A 19899-nucleotide genomic window follows, 5' to 3' on the forward strand; every position below is an offset into this window, starting at 1 on the left:
CCCTTCTCTCCACACACAACATTTTAGCATGAAACATGTCCGCTCTCCAACTTTTTAACTTGAAACCACATTTTTTTAGGGACTGTCTCTCTGCCACCTGAACCGTTGTGGGCCCAACAATTAATTTGTTGAAATCTTTGAACAAGGTAGGCCCCACCCATATTTTTCAAAATGAACTGTACGGCCCATGCCATGGGATGATCCAAACTGTCCATATGATGGCTACAACGTAAATAGGTTGCGCCCCAAAATATCATTTCCATAGGATGATCTTAGCCCTTCGATCTATAGAGAAACTCCATATTATGGAAAGCTCTATAGATTGGAGGGTTGGGATCATCCTATGGCAATGATTTTCGGTGCACAACCTATTTACGTTGTGGCCCATCAAATTGACGGCTTGGATCATCCTATGGTGTGGACCGCACACTTCATTTTGAAAAATATGGGTGGGGCCAACAATTGGGCATTAATGTTACTATGCGACCCACACCACCTTGGGTTGTAGCTACAATTTTTCAAGAGGAAGTAAATACACGAAAATGGACGGTGAAAAATATACATAAGAGTTGAAAATAAGAGAGTGAAAGTTGGAATTAGCCATTGAATTAGGCTGCTTTCTAATTGGCAGCACTTTTGCTAGTTTTTTCATTTCTGAGAATGAAAAAAATGGAGCCTGATGTTCCTCGAACCCGATCCATTCTACCCGTTTCTCCCCCTCTTCCGCCTTTTCCAAACGCGTCCTGACTCCACCACTCCACCTTACATGCATTTTCCAAAGGCTGTGTCCATTTTGTATTTTGAGTCCAAAACTGATTATTAGAGTCAATTGCATTTCATTTTGGAGCCCAATAATCAGTATTGGACTCCAATAATCAGTATTGGACTAAAAATCAATTCTCAAAGATTTCCTCTTATAGCTGAGATTTCCTCTTATTTTTTCCATGTTGATCAAGGGTTTTCAGAGACCACCTCTCATGCTTAACATTTAGTTTCTGTATAATTCTACGAGGTTAATAAGAAAGAAGAATCTATGAAATTTTATTTCATGGTTCCATTGTACTACTACCGGGCTTCATAGTGATATAGAATGTCCATTCAGTGGACTCAATTTTGGAAGGGCCCATGACAAAAATTTGAACTGTTTTGCAGGCCATCCATAGGATTTTAAGTATTAAGACATAAGCCATTGCAGGGCAGTGATACCATTGCTTAAAATTTCTGACTCAGAATTGGACCCAAGTAGAAATACTTGAATTACTTGAGATTCAATCCTAGAATAAAATTTAAAAAATCTCAAGCAGATTCAGTGTATGTACTCTATAAATGGGTTGGCAAAGCCACCCTTAAAATAGTAGTGTGGCCAGCTCTGAAATCTCTGGGGAAAATCTCCGCTCACAATGTAATTTTTTACGTTCTGTTGTTTCTGTTCTTTCATCAATATCGCTTTTATCTATTCAAAAGATCTCTCAAAAGAGAGGAAAAAAAAATGAAGGCATGCCATTATTGTCAGTTTGTCCTGTAAGTAAAACAGAAATCAAATGGCTGTAAAAACGTCACCCTATTCTATGAAATCAGCTGATTAATCTGTGTTTAGATACACAAATGTTGACCAAATATTTCTAAGCTAAATGGCTAAGGCAAAAATCCAAAACCAGATGTCTCGTTAGGGTCGACCCAATTATTCACTTGAACAATAATGATGTGTTTGGACCTTACGGTCACTGGTTCAGCCTACATCCCATTTGGGTGTGCTTACAACTAAAAGAACAGGATATAAATATTCTATGATAATTGGAAAACATAAGAATCAAAATAATAATTGAACAACAACAAATCAATTAAGTTATCAGTTAATCTAGAGATACATTAACCTGTATGGTGGTGTCAGTGGAGATGATATCTTTGGAATTAGCCGCCTTTGGGTGGTCACCACACTCTAATCTTATCCTCACATGAAAAGGTTTCATGAAGACAATGTCTCCTAGATCTTTGCATGATTCTAACATCAATTGAATGCATGCATCACCTCCTTGCTTTCTTCTTCTGTCATGGTTGGAGATGTCTAATATCTTTTCCACGGCATTTGTGTTCTGATGGTCACTTGGAGAACTTTGTATTTCATTGACCTTAAGATAAAGCACTGCATAAATGGCAACCTGCAAGAGAATTGGAAATCGTAACGATACTCAAAATTGAACATGCTTAAAAACAATAATTTCTGATATAGCTGGCGGTAGGGAAAGGGGAATACCATCAGCAGCAGGTTAAATCCTATAGAAAAAAATTATACAGAACATGCTTCACTACATAAACATAAAAATTTCCTGAAAAGACTTTCTTTGTAAAAGAAATTCATTACAATAAAAAAAATCATAACCCATTTTTTCATGTAAAGGAATTTCATTAATAAGGAATTTGAATGCATTGATTTTTCTTTTGCTGAAGAATCCATATTCATAAAAAGCCTAAAGCAATGGAACGCTTTCACTAAAATAGGCTTACGTTGTTTGGGTGACATGTATCTTAGAAGAAGGCAGTTTAACGTTGTTTGGATGACATGTATTTTTCTGGAAGTTTTTTTTCTTTTTTTCTTTTCTTTTTTTTGGCTTAGAGACATGTCTTGTCCGACAATTGAGAGAGATGAGGCAAAAATGTAAAGAAAGTAAACAGGGAGAGACAATACCGCCTTAGACAGTTGGCAAGTGAGAAACATCAAGGAAGCAGGAATCACATAGTAAAGGTGGGAATCATGCTTCCCCAATACGCGATTCCAAATCATCAATCGTGACACTTCCCCAAAAAGTGGGAATCATGTTTTTGAGTCGGGGGAAATGCGCTTCACAAAAAATGGAAATGCGCTTCCCCAACAATGGGAATCACGCTAGCCCGTCTTTAATTTTATGAGAATCACAAAAATGGAAAACATTCTTCCCTTCGCACTTCCCCACTACCTTCCCTGACCCTTCCCACTTCCCACCATCCCGGAAGCCTTCGCTTCCTCCTTTCCACTTCCTGCTTTCGCTTCCTGCTTTGGCAACCTTGAGAAAGATAACAAAAAAAAGGGATGCCATGGGCCATGGCTAATGCAAAGGGTAGAAATACCATTTCCCAATAGAAAAGTGAAAATCAAGACAGGAATGTCTTTTTATTAATTCATTTATATTTAATAAAGAATGGAGTTTCTATTTACTTATTTATATTTATTTTGTTTGAATTATATATTTATTTTTATCTTCTATTATTTTATTTTTTGTACTTTTTTTTTATTTTAAAAATTTTGTTTTTTCTCGACCGAGAGTGGAGAGGGATGGAATGGGAGAAAGAGATATAATTTTTAACTTTTTTAGGGATATTCCCACATAAATGTACGGAGCTCATATCAACAATACACATTACTTAAGCGAGAAATTATATGGTGTTTGCAGTATATGCGCGTGATGGGGGAACGATAAAGGTGGGCCCCTCCCTTGATATTTGATCCAATGAAAGCTGATTTTATTAAAAAAAATAAAATCCACTTGGTACATTCTTTTGTCCAAGTAACATTTACATTGGTCCACATCCCTCGCAAGAGCCACTGTAGAAAGGTTAATCAATCTTCTGAAGATCACTTTTGTTTTAAGAAAATGTGCATGTATGTCGAGTTTACCAACTTGTAGAAGGTAAACATCTGTGTGCATATCGATCGCACCCACATATAACCATGTCTGTGAGTAGAATTCCGGCTTCAAATACTGTACTACATACTCAGGTAACACTGGATCTAGGACATTGACTAACTTATTCCTTCAAGATAATTTTCTTTAGATTTTATTTTTTTAATTGGTAATCTTGAGATACTTTTCTGACTAACCAGATAATCATGAGACATTTTTTTTTCTTACTCACCAAACACTTTTCTTTAATTATTAAGAGATTTTGTTCAGATTGTTGCTTTACATTCTGTACTTATAAGCTAATCCTGAGATTTAAGAAAACCAAAATATGATACTGTACTCAACTCAACTCAACTAAGCCTCTGTCCCAAACTAGTTGGGGTCGGCTAATGAATCCTAATTTTCATGAAGAAGGTGAAAGGATCTACCCGGCTCAAATTGATTAAGTCTAATCCTGACATTAGTCGGGTTTGTCTACATGGATCATTTTCTTCCATTCTATCCTATCCAAGGTCATGTTCTCTGTTATATTCTTAGCCCTCAACTCTTTCCTCACTGTTCCTACCCAAGTTGTTTTTGGTCTGCCCGTACCTCTTTTTACTCCATCAACTTGGCACGAGTCAATTTTTTCTCACTGGAGCATCCAAAGGCCTACGTTGGATATACCCAAACCATCTTCTCATCGTCTCAAAATATGATACGGTAATGTCAGAAAATGCAGTGAACCGAGGTTTTGGATAAAAAGTAGGAAAATTATGAACTGAACATGGAATAAAGCTACAGGGGAAATCAAAATCCTGAATTTCTATGCAGACTCTTTCAAACCGGTAAGGTGCAAACAGGTGATAAGTCCTAAATTAAATTTTTACCCTCCAAAGTTTTATTCTAGAAATGCAAATACAAGTAACTATTTTCAAAATAATCAAGGTAAAAACAGATTATTTAGTCACTTCCAACTATATGATTTTTTTAAAGGGTTTTCCAACTGTATGAAATATCCAGAGTTGTTATAAAATTTGAAAATGAAACACAGTATATTGTTTATTAAAAAAAAAGAAGGTTTGATCCCATCTTCCATGTTATGTTAGCTCGATCCTTGTTCTTATCATCAAATATGGAAGGATCAAATAGCAGAGCAATTCCAAATTGTCATGGTTCTTTTTCTAAAACGGTGCAACTGTAAGAGAAAGGTATCCGAGAACATACCTCACTGGTCCCAGGACTGATATTGACAGCACAATCAATATGTGTTAAGTTTTTTTCTTGAGAGTTTCTGTCAGGAATTTTTTCAGCATCTTGGACAGTTGACTCCATCCCAGGTTTCGAAAAGGCAAGGTTATCCAACTCGTCAAACCACTGCTGTGCAACACCAACCTGCAATAACCTAGGATTAAGCTTTTAAACTATTACAAGCGAAAGATTTAGGGGCTGTTTGGATACGTGGATGTTAGAATCCAGGTTTTAGTTTGAAAGCGGTGTAAAATTTTGGATTTAAAAATCCATTATCCTGGATTTGATGTAAGAAATCCAGGCTTTGCAAATCTCTCCCCCATCTTGAGATTTCTAAAACCTGGAAACACGGGAAGATCTCCTACTCTCTCGCTCGACGGAAAGACAAACGAGAAATCAGAAAACGACGACGGGCGAGAGGAGAAGGAAACCGTTAGTTGATTTCTGATTTTTCGCCCTTCTTTCTGTCAGCAAGAGAGTAGGAGATCGTCCCGTGTTTCCAGGTTTTAGTAATCTCAGCATGGGGGAGAGATTTCTAAAACCTGGATTTCTTACTTAAAATCCAAGATTCTAGAGAGAAGCAAAACGGACGGTCCCCTCCTCTCTCTTGTCTCCCGTCCAGGATCCGCATATCCAAACAGCACCTTAGTTGTAATGAATTTCAGGTGAATTTAGATCAGCTCTGCAAGGTTGATACCTTCTCTGAAGCCTTGGCTACTGCCTCATATGCTGAGATTTCAACAGCCGACCCTCTTGCTTGGCGCCAAATACAACCTTCTTCTAATTGTGCAGCAAGCTCAGTTCCCTCTGGGACATTCACATGCATCCGTATGTCGCACCTTCCTGTATTACACAGGAATGTGGTCAATCATGAATTTGTGCGGAAAAAGAAAAAGTTAAAATCATGAAAACCTAGTGGCAAGAGCAGCTTAAAACAAACAAATGGATTCAGTTCAAACATATTATGTGTGCTTTTTTATGTTGAATAGTACTGATGTAGGACTGCCAATGGAAGGCAAACTCAGGTTTGTTGATCTTAATCATAGCAGTAGCGTAAGGAATATGGTAAAGTCTCTCTCTCTCTCTCTGGGTGTGGATGGGTGGGTGATGTGGCCATGTGGGTACGGTTAGGGGGACTGTTTAAGGACTGTTCACAGTTGTCGGGGACTGTTGGAGGGTAAAAAGGGATGAGTTTTCTTTTCTTTTCCTTTTTTTTTTCGAGAAGGTAACAGGTTAGTTTTATTATAAGCAGCCAAAATGCCTAGGTGTCCCTCACATTGAAAAACAAAAACAGCTAAGCACAAAAAAACCCCTGGATACCCCACTACCGCCTTAAGAACCACAAATCTTCCCCTTCTACACCTTTCTCTAGACTATTCGCCGTAGAGTTTGTTGGCTGCTTCATATTATTAAAACTTGGATGCACTATTCGGCAAATACCATGAATCTCCAAGATAATGCGAGGCAGATACCACAGGTCCAGGCACCTTACAAGCTGCCCAAGCAAGAAGAGCATTAGTCAAATCTCCTTCAATAATTAAGGGGCCTGAAATCGCTTTAACAAACCATTTGAGACCACAAAGGAGAGCTTTGGCCTCCGCTTCATTAGAATCACAAATCCCTGCTAGACCCGAGAAAGATTGGATGACGATCCCTTTTTCATCCTGAAAAACATCACCAATACAGGCCTTTCTGGGTTTCCCTTTCAAACTACCATCCAAATTGAACTTTATCAAACCCGGTGGCGGGGATACCAATTGAGCGCCTCCACAATCTTCAGTCCCTTCTCAAACATGACCGATTGCCAATTACGAAGAATGTCTCATGTGTTATAGAAGATGAGTAAGTTTCATTGTCTTACCCACGCTTTAAGATCCACCTTGATTTCCAATATAATTCTACGCATAGATTTTGCTTTTATTAAAAAATTTGCTCACTTCGCTACCTCCATATGTGCCAAACAATAGCATAAGGTATAAGCCTCCATAAAGCTCGACCGACCCCAAATGGATCACAACTCTAATTAGGGATGGTGTGCTTAATCGATCAGTGAAGGACCTAATGTACTCCAAAGCAATTCAAGAAAGCATATTAGACTCTAGATGCAAAGAGGCAGTGCATTACAAGATGATCAAGGGACGCTTCCTCTCGCCTGCAGAACATGCGACAAATGGGTAAGTGGAAATTCCTTTTCTTGAGGTGATCTATCCATGGTTTTAAACTTCCACCGAAACCAACATGAAATGACCGAAATGTTTCCATTTCCATCCCCACCGTAATCGAAACCGAAATGACCGAAATGCATAAAACAAGTATATTATATTACTATGTATTACATAATTATATGTATATGAATTGTGTGCAAAATATGGTGCATGAATTATGTACATATATTTACATGAATTACATGTGAAATTTTGTATGCACTAAATTACCAGGCATGTGTGACAGTGCATCTCACTAGGTGTTCGCTATTTATAAACCATTATGGGTGGTATTCTTGCGACTCTTGCTTATGTGATGAATTCTAAGTGTGTATTTGTGCCTATTCTAGCATTTCCTGAAGTTTCATCTTTAAATTCTATCATTTGCATATGTTTTCATATGTTTCCTTGATTTTACATGATTTACACCGAAATTTCCAACCAAAACCGAAATGCTTCCATTTCCACAGTGACCGAAACCGAAAATTAAAACCTTGGTTCTATCATCCATGAGATCGGCGTCACCTGAGGGGTGTAGCTGATCTCCAAATGGTGTGGTATAAGGAACCCGATCTATCTCCATTTGTTAACCTGTAAAAGAAAGAGCGAATAAAGAATAAGTTAGTATCAGGGGACCCATGCTATGGTCTGCGACAAAAGGGGAAACATAACGAGACTCTAGAAGCTGAAGCGGAGAGGTGAGGCTATTAATCTCACTATCCTTAAGATCCCTTCTAAGTCTAATGGCCCACACAACCTCTCCCTCCCCCTTCTCTCCTATAGTCACAGACTCTTGCCCCTAACTGTCTCAAGGCAAAACATGCCAGGGAAAGCACAACATAGCAAGGATTCTACTAGCCAAAGATCTACCCAAAACTGAGTCCCTTCCCCCCTACCCTAAACCTAACCAAATGCTCGTACAGGGGTCTGGACACACATATTGACTTCCATGCTCCTGAACCTTTATCTACGCTAGGGTCCCTACTCTCCCAATCCCCCAACCCCTCACAAAATGGGACTGTTTTGCAAGTTCTAAAGGGAACTGTTTGATTAAGGATCAAGGGTTGTGACATGTATGATGTATCAAGGTTGTTGATAGGAGTCAAAGAGTAACTCAGATGGGGAATAGGATGGACTGAAGCTTTGTGTGTGGACTGTGGTAGCAGATCTAGACGGATCCGTAGGTAAGGTGAATTATGGGATGTTTATGACAGATCTAAGGATTATTAGTAAAGGCATCACTCATGTTATGAAAGATCTAAGGAATATTAATAAAGGCATCCCTTCCTTCAGATCTCCATAAGAAAGATAAGGAGAAAGAAGGTTAGGAAGCAAGAAGAAATGAAATGGAATCGATCCAGATCTTTAGGCATTGCAAAGGTATCACACCCAATCATCAATATTCTAATATGTCAACAATCACTCAATGGTTTAAAGAGACAGAGGCCTTTACAGTATGTAGACCAACAAACCCCACGAAAATCTTGAAGTGGTGGCTTATAACTTCACTCCTACTATACTTATAAAAACCAATCACAAGCTGTCACATGAGCTTGAACTTGGTCAAAGTCATAGTCACCTATTACATGGACTCTTATTTTAGACTCAACAATACAAATTGTACCTTGACAAGACTTCTTAATCTAGGTTTCCTACCAAGACTATTCAACTCCAAGAAAACATAGACGTTACTATTGCAAGGTGGGCCACCATGGTCATTTAAGTCACTAAAATGACTATGATGTCACACAAAGTCATATGGGCCCACTTTTGATCACTTGGTGAAATTAGCTACAAAGGGTGCAACTCAGGTTGATTTTTGGGGATTTGAGATGAGCTTTTCCCACATATTCAGGTCGGGATCGGGTTGATTCAAATTCATATTTTACCAAAAGCTCAACCCGACCCGACTCAAATTGCACTTCTAAAAGAAAATACACTCCCTTAATGGCTAGGGAATCCCAAATGGACCCTCCTCTTTCATCCTCATGCCACATCAATATTGGACCTATAGAGGTGGGTCCTCTGCGTCCTCTCTGGTATAGTGGTATCATTTCTCACCGACTGAAAAGAATTCAACTTCAATGAACTAAAAATAGAAATTGAGATTGAGATGGTGTAACCATGGTTTTAAATTTCGGATTTCGGTTGGGACCAAAACCGAAATCACCCAAACCCGAAATTTCGGCCAGAGAACCAAATTTCGGCACAATAATGAAATTTGCTTGGGTTTTGTACAGAATTTCAGCCGAAATTTCGGTTTCGGCTATGTCCGAAACCGAAATTTGAATCCATGAATGTAACTCCTCTGTAATCTAGGTGGGGCATGATAATGGGCCGCCATTTCATTTCACAAGGAACTTTTGATGCCGCAACTCCTTGTCAAACGAGTTGCTTGTCTACTTGTCGGTTTGGTTGTGACCTTGACTCAAGGTCAATTGTGTGTTGCACGTCTCTCATGGGAGGTAACTCAGTTGGGAGTTTCTTTGGGGCTACGTCTGAGAAGTCAGACAATAGTTGTGTGACCTCATGTGGTATTTTTGGAGGCGGTTCACCATCTAGATTTGTGACCTCTTTCGTTACAACCGCATATATGGCCCCATTCCCCTTACTCTCCACCTCGAATCACTTCTTGGTGAGCAGGTTCAAAGCCTTCTTTGTTGGCACAAGATTTTTTGGCTTCTCTTTGCTATGGTTCTTTAGAACATTTGCCGACATAGGTCTCAAAACAACCCATTTTCTATTGTGCAATGTGAAGAGAGAAGAGAACCCAAGAAATTCATTGCTTTGTATTGTTCTTTTCATAACAATTTTACAGCTCAAATAACTCAAGCGTATATTTACATAAAGCTACAATAATTATATGACTCAATACTCAACTCAATTAAGCCTTTGTCCCATACTAGTTGGGGTCAGCTAATGAATCCTTTAGAAATTTTTCATGAAGAAGGTGAAAGGATCTACGTGGCTCAAATTGACTAAGTCTAATCCTGACACTAGTTGGGTTCGTCTACATGTATCATTTTCTTCCATTCTCTCCTATCCAAGGTCATGTTCTTTATTATGTTCCTAGCCATCAAGTCTTTCCTCTTACTCATTGTTTCTACCCAAGTTGTTTTCGGTCTTCCCCTACCTCTTTTTACTCCATCAACTTGGCATGAGTCACTTCTTCTCACTGGAGCACCCAAAGGCCTACGTTGGATATGCCCAAACCATCTTAAGCGGTGCTCTCTCATCTTCTCCTCAATTGGTGGCACCCCCACCTTTTACGGATGTCTTCATTTTTAATTCTATCTAACCTTGTGTGGCCACACATCCATCTAAGCATTCGCATCTCCGCTACACTCATCTTATACACATGCTGCTTCTTGGTGGTGCAACATTCTAAGTTGTACAACATGGTTGGCCTCACACCTATCTTATAAAACTTTCCCTTCAACTTGGTAAGTATGTTAAGGTCGCACAGAACTCCTGAAGCATGCTTCCACTTCAACCAACATGCTCTTATTCTGTGGTAAACATCCTCTTCAATCTCTCCTTATGACTCAATACTAAGAAATATTTTAATCGTTTCATACTTTCATGTTGGCTTCGGTGGAAATTTAAAACCATGGATTAAAGATGACTGAAAACATTCAAACATGATCTGTGAATGAGAATTACAACGTGTATTTACAATACAAGGTGCTTTTGCTAACGTAGCACAAGCCATTTCCATTGCATGGTTCTGCTTTCTTCTCACCTCTCTTCATCATTATTGTTAATCATGTAATTTTTTTCTCAGGATGAAGATTACATTTTTTTATCGAGCTTTTCCCAAGTACCTCATCCTTAACATCCACATTATTTTACTTTTATTTTATTCATTTTAACACAATCAAGTTCAGAATGTAAGTTAAGGCCATGTTAGGCTACTATGACTTTTTTTCCATGGAATATTAACTTTATCCAATGGTGAGGGAGGGCGACAGAGGGGGACTGAGTGAGGAGAGGGTGAGAAAAGGATGAAAAAGAAGGGGAGAAAAAAACTCCACTCATGATACAATTTACTTTTCTCCTGTTTTTAAGCCACTTCTCACCCTCTTCTCATTAATGCCCTCTCAAGTCTCTCCTCCTCCCATTCTCCCTTCCCATCTCTCACCATTTGATAAACTAATATTTAATGGAAAAAAAATTCATGGTCCCACCCTCCCTTCCCATCTCTCACCTTTTGATAAACTAATATTTGAAGGAAAAAAATTTCATGGTTGCCAAACATCACCTGAAGGAAAGGAAAGAAATCTAAATCACAAACAGTTAGATACCTGGCAGCACATTGAAATACTGAAGATGATCGTTCCTTGGTCTCTCATATAAATCTCCACTATGACATAAGGTAAAGAAATTGGTTAGGATTTATACCGCGAAGATATCACTGGCAATATTAAAATGCTAACAGACTCTTAGAAAAAGATGAAGCCCATACCATAACAAAGCATACAGAATGAAATTAAATTCAATAGACTCACTGAACAAAAACTCTCTCCAGAGGGCAAGACAACCAATATGGTAGGCCAAGAATTCCTAAGTTTGACATTTGAAGATTTGATATGTCCTTGGATCCTCTTTGGCATTTCAAAACTCTTTGACCAGCTTTGTCAACATGTACATGAAACTGGTATTATTTAAACAATATTGCACAAAATATAGCCAGAAATTTATAAAGTGTTCAAAATAATGCAAGCATTGACACCTTAGGTACCTGTATCACAAAATACTAAGTTATTATGGAAAGTTGCTAAAGACGACACCAAACCGGTATATGGAAGCCCAGTCAATGAACAACTGGAATCTACTCTCTGCTGCAAGCATTTCCCAATCACCCCTTCCAGTAAGGATATTTTTTCCATGATTATGTCTCCACAGAGCTCCATAATATTTGGAGATCCTTAAAAAAATAACACATTAATTAGTATAAATATTTGGAACAAAATACAGAAATGAACAGTTAAAATGCAAACCTTTAACAACATCTTTGATCTCCCCGGTAGCTTGACTCATGATCCATAAAGTTTCAAAACTGCAGATGCAGGAAGTAAATGACACTTAGCAAATTATGCAAGCATGTTAGAAATGGGCTAAAAATGCAGCTCATATTCTATTTTACCACACATTTAGTGTCTGCAATGGAATTTTTTAGTTACTCAACAACACACAAGGTTTTATCTATTAATAAAAATATTCAGGGAAAAAAAGCTGCAAAATATATATGAAGATGAACTACCAACTCCAAAAGGACCAAAGAATATTTTCCTAAAATTGCATTCTAAATCTCAGATTAGGCAATATATGAGCCATGGAATTTGCCTGTAGTGCATATGGGAGAGCATAAAGAAAATGAGCAAAGTAGTGAGTCAAAATCTGACAAAAGGTATGATTGAAACAAAAAAAATGGGAATTGGATCTTTATTTTCTTCATCGGTCAAAATTTTTTAACAATGAAAATTAAGGAGAATTTGAGACATTTTTTTATCTCTATGTTGATCCTTATTTTCTTCACATCTAGGTTGGTGCCGAATGTTATGAGATAATGTGAAGGGTATGAGCAAATGTTTTAAGGTATTAAAACAAAAGACGAAGCAGGAAAAGAAGGATATTCTATTCAGCAAAGGTAATTAACAATAATTTCCAAATATTCAAAACAGATGGACAATCAAAAACTGATCATAGAGTGAGAAAAATGCAATAATAGTTGCAGTACCAAATAAACAAAGTAGCTTTGCTGGCCAGAGAGTAGGGCCATCTCATTGCACTTGCAAGCTAATGAATTAAATGTAAACTCTAAAGCTTCCGATTTGCATGAAACAGATACCACAAAATGGACGAGTTAGTTTAGTGCAAACTCAAAGTTGATAAGAAACGTCACAAGGAAATTCTAAGAAGTCGATGCATAAAATTTCACTGAAAAAAAATTATTTTAGTTGTGCAATAAGTTTCAACATGTGGCTATCAAGTGATTTGACAGATGCAATGTAAGAGATTACAGATTAAGAAAATAAATCTTAACAAATGTAAGCAAGCATTCAAAGGATCACACCTCTACCAGAACCACCCAAATAGGAAACAGTTTTTACCTGTGGTAATGCTGTTACCCTCTGGAAGGGGCCAAGAACCATAGTCACAAATACTTGGGAATTTCTTGGGAAGGGTTTATCTCAAGACTTTTTTATTTTTTATTTTTTTTGTTATTTTTGTGTTTATATCGGGAACAAACTGGAGACTAAAATATATAAAAATATAAATTTTAAGAAATAAATTAGGACAGCAAATAAATCAGGATTGGTGGAGCCTTAAGAAATAATCTTTGGGAGGTGTTGTGGTCCTTTGCGGGCATGCGGACGAGACGGAAGCCGAAGTGTGGCTGTTGACCAAGGCTTAAAGTTGCTGGTGAGAGACCATCTAAATAATGTAGTGGTAGAAATGGACTCCTTGAACGTTATTCGGAGGTTTAACGGTTCTCAGAAAGCACCCTTGGCGATTTGATAGGTTCTTCGATGAGATGCAAGATTGGGTGGCTTCTTCCTCTATTGTGTTTGATCATGTTCGTCGTTCGGTCAACAAGGTGGCGAATAGTCTAGCTAAAGGAGGAGTCTCTAAAGAATCTTTGGCACTGTTTGACTCTCTTCCTTCCTAAATTTCTCTATTGTAATAGTGATTAACTTCTCTTGCTTAGGTGTTTTACATCTTATGCATTTTGACCATCTCGCTTTTCTTTTCCGCAATGAAATTTGGCTACCATTCAAAAAAACAAAAACAAATAATATAAGGAATTTATCGCAATATTTTCGTGGTAAAAAATAAAATATGAAGATATCTCAATATTTTTTGTAATCTCAGGAAAATCTTGGGATTTTGTTATTTTATCAAAAAATTGCAAAATATTGTGATATTTTCAAAAATATTGGAGATATTTGTCAATATAATCACAGCCAGAAACCGGTATTTGGCGAAATTAGAAATTTCGCCATTTACCAAATTTCGGAATTTCGGTCCGAAATTTCGAGAAAATCACTTATTTTTTTAAAAAAAGTGTTACAAAATTTCGGGTCCGAAATTTCGAAATTTGTCTCCGGAATTTCGAACGAGTACCAAATTTCGGTTTTAGGGAAGACCGAAACCGGTACCGAAATCGAAATTTTAAACCTTGATCACAGCTACCCTTACCCGTCTTCTGTTATTGCATAAGCTCTATGTATTTTCACGGAGAAGGCTCAACAAATGATCCATCTAAACAATCAACACAAGAACAACTCTAACTAATATTAGTTCCACGTTATGATTTTTTTGTTTTTTTTTTAATGATAGTTCCACTTTATGATTTAGCAGACACTTTGAATTTATTGCTGACACATGTGCTGTGTCGTGTCCGACACGACACACATGTCGACACTCTCTTTTCGCTGCATCTCGGAGACTGAAGAGAACTAGATTAAATTGATGAATGCATTGTTATTTGACTATCTCATGCTTGTTTTAGATTATAGTTGATTAATCCTAAGATTTATTAGCTTGTTGAGTGAATACCGTATTTATACCGTCGCAAATTATGATAGTAATTTTATAAGTGTGTATGTGTATGGGCGTGTCACTATTTTTAGATTTTTTGGGGTTTGCAGTGTCTGACACTTCATGAAAATATGGGCGTGTCACTATTTTTAAATTTTTTTGGGGGTTTGCAGTGTCTGACAACTCATGAAAATTTTCCAAGGGATTCCTTAGCCGACCCCAACTAGGCTTAGTTGAGTTGAGTTGAGTTGAAGTGACACTCCGTATCCGTGTTGACACGCGACACTCATGTCCATGTCCACAAATCATAGCTTCCACTCCAGTAAATATATCTGACACTGGAAGCCCAAAAAAAGAAAGAAAGCTAAGGAGTACAAATTGTCTCCCACTGGACAACAACTTATTGAAAATATCAGTTTCACTCCCATGGGTGATGGAGTAAGGGTTGACTAGCTGCAAGTACATGAACATTAGCCACCAAATCAAGATCTAACTCACGACAGCAAATATCATATGCATTTACTTCAATGCAAACAGATGCCTAGTACAGTGAAGGATAAAAAGAATGACAGCATAACTTGAATGTGAAGATACAAGCGTGATACCTGCCTCCCAATTGGCTACGCACATCATGTGATAGGGCTACCATGCAACATCATGCTTACCACGTGATGTATGCATTCAAAGATAAGTGGGTAGCACCCCTATTACTACATGTGCGGGCAATGCTCATCCCTCTAGAAAATGAGGTAGGTTTACTTTTACATGATCAATAAACGAAAAAGAGAATTACCTGCGATTAATAATTAAGAAATCATTTTCCCCCGATTTCATCAAATGCCACGGAAAATTAAATGAGTCCACGGCAGACTCATCAGGTTTTGGATCAGCATCTTTTCTCATTCCTAGCTTATCCAAAATCCAGTTCCAAATGCTATTATTTTTCAGATGCGAATCACAGATTGGGTATACCGTCTCCAGCATCCTTGTTTCCAAGTCAGCTCTCCTGATTGCGTGATTCTTACCGAGAAAAGCCAGCACAAGTAAAATAATAAGTGATGAGAATTTAGAGACTTGCCATTCAAAAAAATGAGAATTTAGAGACGATGCCTTTCAACCCATTGAAAATTATATTATATCTTGGACGGTGTACGACAACATAAGAATGTTAACAAAAAGAAGCAAGATAAGCAGAAAAATACAACTTGCAATACAGTTAATCAGAAAAACAACATTTAATTACTGCAATGATAGTAGATGTTGACCATTCCCAAAAAAAATGAAAGTAGATGTTTAAATAGGAACATTTCGATAAAATCACCTAGAAAGCAACAATTATTTCTTTGGCATTCTCATAGGATGTAACCGTATCGAACAGCTGACTCTTAGTGGTGTCCAAAAATGGTTTTCTGAATTCAGCAGCTTGGGAGCTTATAGCATCAATCGATAGCTCACCCAGAAATGTATGATATCCAAGTCAACAACTAGTTTACAGAAATTGCACAGTGCCCTATTTACTACACCGATCACATCATTCGATATATTAGATCCACTCCACCATAGATGTCATTCATAAAGCTTGACATCCCGTAAACTTTCTGTATCTCCCTATTACTTTTAGAGAAATTGCCGGACACCATTATCTTCTAATCTTGCTTTTGTTTTTACTCATCCCACTCCACTACACTGGTAGAGTGGTAGTATAACACTAAGGTGATCCAAAGTCCAAACAACTTCAATCCCAACCATCAAACTGAATTTGACAACAAATTCATTCAAGAAGAGCCTACAACTTGAATTAATAAGAGTGGGGCCTTTCACCGGGGGCAATTTTGGTGACCTCCAACTTACTGATACTATGCAACTTGAACAATGTAGGTTGAGAATAATGTTATACATAGCAACACGAGAGTAACATTTTTCAATTGGAGTTAGCATTTTAATTGCATAGTAGTATGGAGGGTTGAGTTAATTGTGTTGTAATGACGACAGGAAGAAGTTTTGGAGAGGGAAAACTACCACTCCCAAACGCTGAGATGGCCGTCATTACTAACTTGTTGGGTAATTACAATATTTCCCTTAATGAAGGGTAAAAAAGGAAAGGGGATTACAAATGAAACAGAGAATAGATGTCAATCATTAGACGTTTTGGTACGAAATTTCATCCGAAATATTCTAAAATCACAATAATATTTTGGTATAAAATCACGGTTGAAATCCAGGTAAGATTCTTCACCACTAGTTTTTCTTTTAATTTTGTCATTTTTTAGAAATATCTTAAAGAAATCTCGTTCTTCTTCTCTTTTCTACAAGTGGAGTTGATTTTTGTCAGAGTTTTTGTCAATAAGTTGACATTTCGATTGCTTCTTTTTTTTAATCTGAAAAGCCGCATGTTTTGCATATTTCGGCCGAAACATTAACAAAATCTCAAAATTTCCGGTGAAACATGTATTTTTTTTCATATGCAAGTGGATTTCGTTTTAGTAGCAGCCGAAGTCGAAATATTTCGACAAAAACATTTCCGAAATTTTCTCTTTCTTCACTCTACCAAACTTGAAGCCAACACCTCATGGGAGCACTAACAGCCTCAAACCACGAAACCATTCCGAAATTTAAAACCATGGATCTTATAATAGTTAAATAAGTTGACTTCCCACATGTTGATACGGAATGGAATGCTTTTTATTTTGAAATGGTAGGAATGGAATGCTTCTTATCACCAGTAGGCTCGACTGGATCCCTATCAGTACAACCATCATGAATCGAACTACGACTCAATCTCTTACCCCCATATCACCAGTGTGTCGATGTCCTCTACCATAGCCACCAGATCCCTTAAATCATATTAAATTTATCTTTCACAAGAAGAGGAGACTGCATGGCAAGTATCCTATGATCATCACATTGTACAACAACATGCACACTATTCAGTGATGGAAGAGTCTGAGTACTCAATATATGAGCTCCAAATTCTATATTCAAACTAGCTAACAAATCAAATATATATATTTTTTATTTTCTCGACTACTTCAAGTGATCAACATCCTGAGGATAATTGCAGTTAATGTCCTTGTAGAGTGCTAACTTTCCCACAATCCTCGTAATTGTGTAGTAATCCTCAAAATATGTCTCCCTAATGTAAATGGCCAATCTTTTGAGATAACTTATATGTCTGAGCAACACTATTTTGATTGGAGTACAACTCATGAGCACACCGGAAGGAGAATCTCCCAAAAGGTCCCCAATCAGCATAAGTCCGGCATATCGGCACTGAAACTTAGGACTAGACAATGCGAATCTTGGACTAAGACCTGGGAAAGTGTGACCAGGGCTGTCTCACCTTGGGCTTCTTGGCCTAGCTTTTGGCGGAATAATCGCAGTAACCTCCTTTACTTCATGCCTCTGATAGAACAGAGATGGGAATTAGGCTGCTTTGACTAAAGACACACTTGTTCAAAAAACAAAGAAAGAGAAAAAGAAGGAAGAAAAAAAGAGTAAGAAAGACCCATCTCGGACACGACCGCCGATGGGGGCAATTCCAGGATATGCGGAAATAAAATTCATTGCTCCCCCTCGGGCGTGGTTCCAGAGCTTCAGTTCGTCCCTCCTAACCACAGGGTTTACACATAGCTAGGCCAACCCTTCCATGTTTACGTGACACTCGCAGGAGAGAGAAGTCGAGATATTCGACCGGCTGGAACAAAGGAATGCAACTCCGCCCTATCTTCCGGAAGCAGTTCTCATCCGTTTTTCAAAAGGAGGACATAGCAGGAGCTGAGGTTGTAGTTTTTTTAGCAAGAGACACGAGTAGAGTACCTCGGCCTCCTAGATCTAGTTGGCAATGGAAAAGAAATGCATACTGCTACTTGGGGTTCCATGGAACTCAACAGCCATGACATCAGCAAAAAATTATTGAATTCCTCAATTTCCGCAATTGAGATCAACCAATTTTGGGGGCTCAAACTCATTAATATAACCAATCTTCATTTTCCTACAAGAAACAGCCTCGTCATCCAAGTTCATTGCAAAAAATTCTCATCATTCAACCAAACAATTTGATCCATAATATTGGGTTTGCTAGAGGATTCAAAGGAGAAATCAGAATTTTAGTATACCCACAAGCCATGGTAGATGACTGTTCCTCTGTCATTTGACTCAAATCCCCAACAACAGCTCAACAAAAAAGATTCCAACATATACATTACTATAGAAGTTTTAACAACTAATATACAACATGAAAAACCATGGGTGGTGGTAACTCAGAGGGCGGAAACTCTCCTTCCATGTTGATCGAAACCACATGTAGTCCATTTGCATGATGTTTGAAAACAAAACAACCCTCTTGTAAAGTAAGTAAAATAATAATAAAAAATTATTCAAATGGTGGCCCGTCAGGACGAAATATCATTTATTCTATACTTCAAGACAAGGTCATCAGTGCATATAAAAGACCAAATCTCAAGAAATATGATGAGGGTCATCATTTTTCTCGCACATTACAATATGCACTTTTGAATAACATATATCTTCAGGATTCAGGACCATTGGACCTTGTGATATAAAATTCCACATAGTTTCCCTCTATTCTTAGTTATAATGTGAATAGTAAATAGATCTTGGTCCTTGAAGGGTATTGCATCCGTCTAGTTCTCTCTCAACTCAACTCAACTCAACAAAGCCTTTGTCCCAAACTAGTTGGGGTCGGCTAAATGAATCCTTTAGAAAAATTTCATGAAGAAGGTGAAAAGAATCTACCCGGCTCTAATCCTGGCTCTAGTTGGGTTCTTCTACGTGGATCATTCTCTTCCATCATGGCTAGTGGAAGAAAAATGGAGATGACTTTTATTGTTGAATTCCTACAAGTACTAAGTATAACTTTGAACATTAAGAAATAACAAAAATTGAGCTGACTTTTATTGTTGAATTCCTACAAGTACTAAGTAAAACTTTGAACATTAAGAAATAACAAAAATGGACAGAACTACAGAAATTGGAATAAAGATAAGAAATTGTGAACAAAGGATATCATGGATTAAATTTTAAGCTTTATATAGAATCGTAGGAATAATCACTGGCTTGCTTCCAGTTCCAATACATAAAAATGATGACTGCAATTTTTTTAATGCACACAAATAGGGTTAAATGATTATTACTTGACCCTTATTTTTCATATTTAACCGTGGCTTTTAACTCATGGTTTAAGATCAGGGATCCAAGTCATGGAAAAAGTCGGCAACAGCTTTCACATTTCTTAGCTTTTC

General features: G+C 37.7%; 1 protein-coding gene across 5 annotated transcripts in view; it reads right to left on the bottom strand.

Annotated features, from left to right (window-relative positions):
• Nucleotides 1–1647: 1647 nt before the first annotated feature.
• EMB1974 (NHL domain-containing protein) overlaps nucleotides 1648–19899 on the bottom strand; it is a 34950-nt gene continuing 16698 nt past the window's right edge. For 2 of the 5 annotated variants that reach the window (XM_077396721.1, XM_077396722.1), the window contains 8 exons: nucleotides 15432–15658; nucleotides 12094–12152; nucleotides 11835–12020; nucleotides 11602–11725; nucleotides 11398–11456; nucleotides 5587–5732; nucleotides 4866–5033; nucleotides 1648–2159 (listed from right to left, as the gene is read on the bottom strand). In XM_077396721.1, the coding sequence (XP_077252836.1) occupies nucleotides 1854–2159; nucleotides 4866–5033; nucleotides 5587–5732; nucleotides 11398–11456; nucleotides 11602–11725; nucleotides 11835–12020; nucleotides 12094–12152; nucleotides 15432–15658 (1275 nt within the window). In that variant the 3' untranslated portion in view covers nucleotides 1648–1853. Of the gene's footprint in view, nucleotides 2160–4865; nucleotides 5044–5586; nucleotides 5733–7586; nucleotides 7685–11397; nucleotides 11457–11601; nucleotides 11726–11834; nucleotides 12021–12093; nucleotides 12153–15431; nucleotides 15659–19899 lie in introns of those variants that run through there. The other 3 variants (XM_077396723.1, XR_013255461.1, XR_013255462.1) reach the window with 3 other exon arrangements.

This window comes from Tasmannia lanceolata, unplaced genomic scaffold (genome assembly GCF_043159265.1).
Source record: "Tasmannia lanceolata isolate RefF3 unplaced genomic scaffold, GAP_Taslan_0.1 ptg000015l, whole genome shotgun sequence".
Taxonomy (NCBI): Eukaryota; Viridiplantae; Streptophyta; class Magnoliopsida; order Canellales; family Winteraceae; genus Tasmannia; species Tasmannia lanceolata.